The 6,902-nt window shown below is 38.5% G+C and overlaps 1 protein-coding gene across 1 annotated transcript in view; it reads left to right on the forward strand.

Moving 5' to 3' along the window:
- The window catches only part of BLOC1S6 (biogenesis of lysosomal organelles complex 1 subunit 6), an 8,846-nt gene extending 3,088 nt beyond the window's left edge, over positions 1 to 5,758 (forward strand). The window contains exons 3-7 of the mRNA XM_019471317.1: positions 140 to 173; positions 630 to 774; positions 1,860 to 1,947; positions 2,563 to 2,649; positions 3,430 to 5,758. Of these exons, the coding sequence (XP_019326862.1) occupies positions 140 to 173; positions 630 to 774; positions 1,860 to 1,947; positions 2,563 to 2,649; positions 3,430 to 3,549 (474 nt within the window). The 3' untranslated portion in view covers positions 3,550 to 5,758. The remainder of the gene's footprint in view (positions 1 to 139; positions 174 to 629; positions 775 to 1,859; positions 1,948 to 2,562; positions 2,650 to 3,429) is intronic.
- The last annotated feature ends 1,144 nt before the right edge of the window (positions 5,759 to 6,902 follow it).

The following is a 6,902-nucleotide window of genomic DNA, read 5'->3' on the forward strand; positions in this document are numbered from 1 at the left end:
AAGGCCTCACGGCTGGGCTCGCTCGGAAGCGAGACGCGTGCCGCTGTCGGCGCTTTCTCCCACGCGGCGTGGCCTGCAGATCAAAGATTTTTATTTTTATTGGCGGTAACTGTTAACCGACTCCCGCAAACTTTTGGAGTTCAGCGTGTGGTGTTTTAATGAAGGAGGTCTTGGTATGTTTTGGGTGAAAGGCTAAGACCTTTATTTGGTAGACCTAGGTTTAACTCCCTAACTTTGAAAGCAAAGGGTGGGCGTTAATGGTTAGGTATTCTTGATTCATAGCCGCAACAACTGATATTGCCCCTTTTTTTCCTCAGTAGACTGGAGTACTTGGAGGTTTGTTTGGGTTTTTTTATAAGATGTCTTTGGAATACTCCGTTTCCCTCTTTCTGTTCTGCTGGTGTTCAGATAAAACCGTTCACCGGGAAGCTTACGATATAGGACTGGGAATAAGGGAGGGGTAAAGAGGGGGAGGAAAAAGGAAGCACAGTTTAGTTGATGAAGTGCAAAGAATTATAACTTCAGTGTTGAAATGCTTTTGATTTTTAAACAGGAGAATGTGGTTGCTGTAGGCAGACTTGAAGTGCGTGCTGACCTGTCACACTCAACCTTGCTGTTCTTTGGTGTAGGTCCTGGTGATGCATCTCCAGATGAAGGAGTAGTAGAAGATCTGCCTTTAATAGATGAGAAAGCTGTGGAGCAGCTAACTGAAGGATTGATTTCTCATTATCTGCCTGATCTTCAGCGATCAAAATCAGCGCTACAGGAACTTACGTAAGCAAATTTTTAAAACCTGCGCATACTTTGTTTGCTGCTTTTTTCAATGTTATGTTCTAGCTTCCCTTAACTGGAATATAGTTTATTGCAGCGTTTCTGTGTTCTGACTATAGCATCCTGAATAGCGAAGTGGTTTGCAGGAGTACTGGGGGGTGTATAAGCTGCAGCGTAGCCTATCAGAACTTTGACTGAAGAGTGTATAACGCTAGAACATTCAAATACCCGAAGCCAGGTATAGCAGAAGACATGCAGATTTCTCGAATACTTGTTCACTTTTGTAGTGGAAATTCTGCTGAAAGCTAGATTCGTGGTGTTTGCAGAGATGCAGTTCATTCTCAGGGCAGCTTGTAGTGTGGTATATTGTTCGTTGTCCAGTCTCTAAACTGTGTGCAAAAGATGTACTTGGAAAATATAATTAAGGAGCTAAAAAGATAAGAATTCTTTGTACGTTGGCATCTCACTGGTAACTGAGAATAGTTTATATTCCAGTGCAGACTGGATCTGCCATGGGTGCAAAGATACTGGAAAGGGCTTTACACAGAGCCGTCTCGGGTTTTGCAGGGTACGTTGGTTTGGGTTTCACGATGCATGATGTGGTTATGCTGCTGCCAAGGACAGCCTGTGTCTGGAAAGACTTTAGCTGATTTGTGTGGGATGGAAGATCCTTAATAAGCACCAGGGATCCGCACAAGTTCTGTACAGAAATAACTTAGTCCTGCAGCATGATGCAGAGGCAGCTGAGTGGAAAGTTAAGAGCTAATTGTTTTTCCCCTTCATTCAACCTGGGGTGTTTACTCACTGCAGCCTGCATAGTGCCTGTCCAGGGTTTTCGGATATTCATCCTGGATATCTTACCGTGCTGTATGATGCCAGCTGAATTTGTGTGTACTCAGCTGGGATTTTTCTAAAACCGTTTACTTGTGTCTTTGTGGAAATCACCTAGCGATGCGTGAGAGGAATCTGATATTGGGAAGCATGTATTTGTATTGTTATGATCAAAAGTGTTATTTATTTAAAGGGCTGGTTGAAAAGCATATGTGCTGCTTTACTTTGGTTTTATGCATCTTTTTTTTTTGTTTCAGACAGAACCAAGTGGTATTACTAGAAACATTAGAACAAGAAATTTCAAAATTCAAAGAGTGTAACTCCATTCTCGATATCAATGCTTTGGTAAGTACCGTTAATGCTTTTTTAAATCTCTACTAGTGTAGATTTTCTTGCTGAAGCATTAGTAGCAACTTGCATATTTTCCTTCTTCTTAATGGCCTACAGGAAGACAACCAACCAGTTCAGATATTCGGGACAAATTGTTGCTTGGAGAGGGTGCGGAACCAGCGTATTTCCCTTAAATAGGAAGGGCACTGGGAAGGAAGAGCAGGCTCAGTCAGCCAGTGGTAGTAAGTCTAGTGGTTCAAAACCAGTAGGCGAAGGAAATGTATGCCATTTTTCGGTAGGACTGAGGCTCCGACATGAGCTCTGTGCACCTCCCCAGACTAGCAGGAAGGGTGCACAAAACACTGATATACGGTGCATGAAATGGTAATATTTTTATTCTGTTTAATGAATCTTAATTCGGTGGATTACTGGGTGTACCTGTTGAGATATGGTAGTTTTCTATATTAATACATGTAACGTAAACTTTATATATAAACTTGAACATGTTTAATCCATTATCAAACGGTTCTGGTAACCCCTATGTTTTTGATTTCCTGTTTTGCTGTGTAGCTTTATAAAACAACTATTCCAACTTGACAGTCACTGCTTTAACTGTTATGTTTTTTTAAGTTTTCAGAAGCTAAACACTATCACAACAAGTATGTGAATATTAGAAATGAAATGATGGTGCTCCATGAGAAGACATCAAAGTTAAAAGTGAGTGGGATAAATATTTTTCTTTTCCAACATAGAAGTCAATTAATACATAGTTAAATATCTAACTTTTATTTTGGATGCATGCTGAAAGTTCTGATTAAAATAGAATCTTCAGTCCTTTTCTTAAATGGGTGTTTCCAGTAGCGCCAAACCATGTATGTTTTTAAACTTTCACTACCTGTGCTCAAGCAACTTACGCATCTGAACTAGTAAATCTCAGTGTCGTCATCATGTTTAGGTGGTATAAGAAGCATACTTTGTTCTGTCGCTTAATCTACTCCATTCTAACTAGTTCTCTTTGTTGTTTCTGTTTCTGTGCCTTTTTAATGAAAACTAGATGGTCACGAATGTAAGAATTTCTCCTTCTATTTAATGTAATATTAGCAGTGGCATAAGTTCACTGACTTCATGCTATATAGGCCATCTCTGGTTACGTTCCAGCAAGATTAGTCCTTCAGTATGTTCAACAAAAGGATTTTGTCTTGGAGGCAATAAATTGCACAGTACACGCCTTGTCTGGTATAGACGAAGGATGACTTTTAGTGAGATTGAAGGGAATCCAGTTCTGTTTTCCCTGTGTAGATCACAGACTTACCGTTTCTGAACGGTAAGTTGGAAGTGGGAGGGAGGAAGAAGTAGTGGACAGTTTATGCGACACTCAATCACAAGCAGGGTGGATTGGAGGAGATAATGTTAAGAGAATGCGAGCGATTTTGTTTGTAGCTCCAGCTTAAATACATCTATAAAACTTACAATTATTTTCTTGCCTTTTCTGTTTAGAAAAGAGCACTTAAGCTGCAACAAAAGAGGCAGAAGGAAGAACTAGAACGAGAACAGCAACGTGAGAAGGAACTTGAAAGAGAGAAGCAGTTAACAGCAAAACCTGCCAGGAGGACGTGAAAGCAGAGCATGCAACAACTTGTCCAAATTAATCATTTCTGCATTCTCTGGAACTACGGCAGACTTTGCTTAAACCGGGCTATAGCTGTTACTAGCAACAGTCTACTCTGTGATATTATAAATTCCAGAAGGGTGACAATAGGGTTGGTAACATTCAATTTTTTTCATTTCGGCCATTCAGGTTGCCTTCTTTTGTAATGTTATGCAGTTTGATATTATTATAATGTAAGTTAATTTTTTTTATATGTATGTATATAGGAGAACTTAGGCATCACAGTTTTAAATACCTATCCATTTTTTTCATCTGTTCTTCTGGTGTTTAGAATTCTGAGAGGTGTTTGGTGACTGGCATACATGTCTTTCAGACAAAATACAGAATACTAGTTAAAAGTTCGGTTCTCATCCCCGGACTTGAGTGGCCGCCTGTTTCACTGAAACTGCTTTGATTCAGGCAGTTGGGATCTCTTTTCGATGCCCTGGTTCATAAATACTGACTCTTTGTGCAGCCTTAGTTTGGTCTGTCTCTAATGAACTGAAGAAACTTCCAGCGTATTTGCCTGAAAGCTCACTTGGTTGCAGCAGTCTTATTTTTTTGTCACAAAGTCACTTAAGAACAGCTTTAAAGTAACTTCTGAATAATTTCCCGGCTGAATTGCTTGGTGGGGGGGAGGAAGCAGAACACTAAAGATTCTCAAAATTGATGTGTGCACAATGCAAAGATAAATGAATTTGTGCTTCCACAAACATTTGAGTCAAACCAGGGAAATGTTGCTTCTGTAATGGTTCAACAGGAAGACTGTGTGGTCTAAGCAGATTTCTGTGGGATTAGAAGTTGTTGTTTCTTCATTGTGTGTGACAAAATAAAACGCAACCAAAACTAAACAATTTCCACTTCACGTGAAATTCAGTTACCTGTAGGAAAAACTACTGCATGGAATTTTTTTCCTTAACAAATTATTCATTTGCACTTCGGGGCTATGTAAGAGAATTTCTGTTATGCTGTCCTCACCCAAATTGATGATGATTAGCGTACGCTGGTGATAAATGTGGAATGGAGGTTGATACCCATTTCTCTGAATGTAATTGCGTTCTTGCAGCACTTGGTGTATGTTGTCTAGACTGGTAAAAGAGCTTTAAACTATTTGTTCCTGCAGTCTAACAAACTCGTTATTTTATATCTATGTTATCTTTTGAGTAGCGATGTAAGTGGCGTGTTTTGAAGTAAGATGAAGGGTAAGCTATGTGAAGTTTTCCATAAAATACGTATGGTAAGGTGTCCGAGGGGCACAGTCAATTTTCCCTGTTCTTCAGTTTTAGATGATTTACACAGGGTACACCTGCCTGGACTCTCCTGTATTACAACCTTCTGAACTCCTAATTTCCTGTTCTTAGTATTTGTCATCTTTTTCTGTGAAAGATGTACTCTAATGAGTAGTCATCCGACATGCAAGGTAAACTGGGTGATCTTTTGAGGCCGGGAGAACAAACTACTTAACGTAGTCTGAAGAGACACTGAAATGCTGTTACTGAAGCAGTAATAGATTAAAACTTTCCACGGGTATTTTTCCTTTAAGTGACTTGTGTCTATCAATTGCCAGTGGATTCTTGCCCTGTGCTGTGGTTTGTATGTATTTCTAAGAGAAATGTAAAGAATTTCAAAGTCCTTTTTTGGAGCAGAATGTACATAACTAAATATTGTTTAAATACTTTATTTTGTAATGTAATTTCAACATTAGATTCTGGGAATTTAAACAGTTCTTATTAAAGTGTAACATGAAACCAGATGCCTCAGTATCCAAATCGGGATTAAATTCCCGTGGTATTTCTTGATTTGTGTTCCCTCGTGTAGAATCCAGTTTAGTGTTTCAAGCTGTGGTCTCTTTCTGTGAAGAACTGTGGGGTTTTTTCCAAAGAACTGCAAGGGTTTTTTTGTTTTGTTTCAAAAATCATGGCTACTTTTGCTGAAAATACAGAATTCTAAGCATAGAAATTGATGCTTTTGCGATTGCATATTTCAGTGTTTCTTTGGAATAATTTCTGATCAAAGGAATAAAAGCCTGCAGTGCTTGCCTGAGGAATCGTATGCATACGTAAAAATGTAATTGATAACTTTCCCCATAAAATTGTAGCAAAATCTGAGTTTTGTATGAATAAGGAACTAATTTTAATAAATGACCTTTCAGTAATAAAGGGGAAAAAATGAATTAACATATATAGGGGGAAGTTTGGTCAGTTTACATAACTTTTTTTTTTTAATCAATGAGCTCTTAAATTATTTAGTCAAAACTACGATTCATTACCTCCATAGGATATTGTTCTTCTGAATGCTTCTCTTGTGTCTTAACGCGTAAAAAGTAAATGCCACATTGGATTAATTTAGCGATACTGGCATCTAAACTTGTATGCTTGCATCAATATGCACAGCTAGAGTGAGTCATTCTATTACTGTGTACGTTTAGTCTTGCTTGATTTTTATAAAAAGTGACTTACCGAGGAGATAAATGTGGTAGCGTTGGACATTTTCTTGCTGACTTTCTATTCCATCCACATGGGGAGGCGCAGCTAGCTGCATCTTTCTTAGAAACAGATAAAATGACAGCTTTAAAACAGTCTCTTGTACTGTTTGTTTCATACTCGGTGTACTTACTTGTTTTTAAACTATCAAGTCATAGCAGCAGAAGTAAGACACTTAACTGTGCAGTAACTTTGAATTTTTTCTTTTGTAAGGTTCTACAAATTTAGGCATTACCGTTGCTAACTGGGGAATCTTGGTTTCCCATGCTTTTAGCTTTGCTATTGTTAGCCTGGATGCTTAATTTGGGTTCCCCCATCTATAGCTGTACAGTGAGCCAATTTTTAATTTGGTGAAATCTGGCTTTTTCACTGATAGAGGTAGCATTGCCATGTTCATAAGACAAATATTTGTTTCTTCTTGGAAAATGGCTACAGAATATTTTATCTGGTTTTATTCTGTGTGCTGTGACCTAAGTGATAATAGCATAAATAGTAACGTAAAGCTTGTTTCTGTAGCTGTTCTGCTGGGATTCTAGCATCTGAGAGAGTTCTCTGGCCGATTTATTCCGAATTATGCTTCAGTAGACGCTTTCTGCCACCTGCTGCTTGCTTTGCAACACTGCTGGCTGTTCTTTATTTTAATTCTGAGCTTGACGCCTTAATGCCTCACCTTGCAGGAGTCAATTTTTTTTTTTAACCTCATTAAATCTGACTGGTTCTTTGTTGGACTAGTTGTGTGAATATAACTAAATTACTGTGAAAAATTCGGCAGGACTTGGACTTTGTGATGTAAATCTGTAAGAATACAAATTACGGCAGCATAAATATTAATATGGCTA

Source organism: Aptenodytes forsteri, unplaced genomic scaffold (genome assembly GCF_000699145.1).
Source record: "Aptenodytes forsteri isolate BGI_AS27 unplaced genomic scaffold, ASM69914v1 Scaffold1, whole genome shotgun sequence".
NCBI classification, from domain to species: Eukaryota; Metazoa; Chordata; class Aves; order Sphenisciformes; family Spheniscidae; genus Aptenodytes; species Aptenodytes forsteri.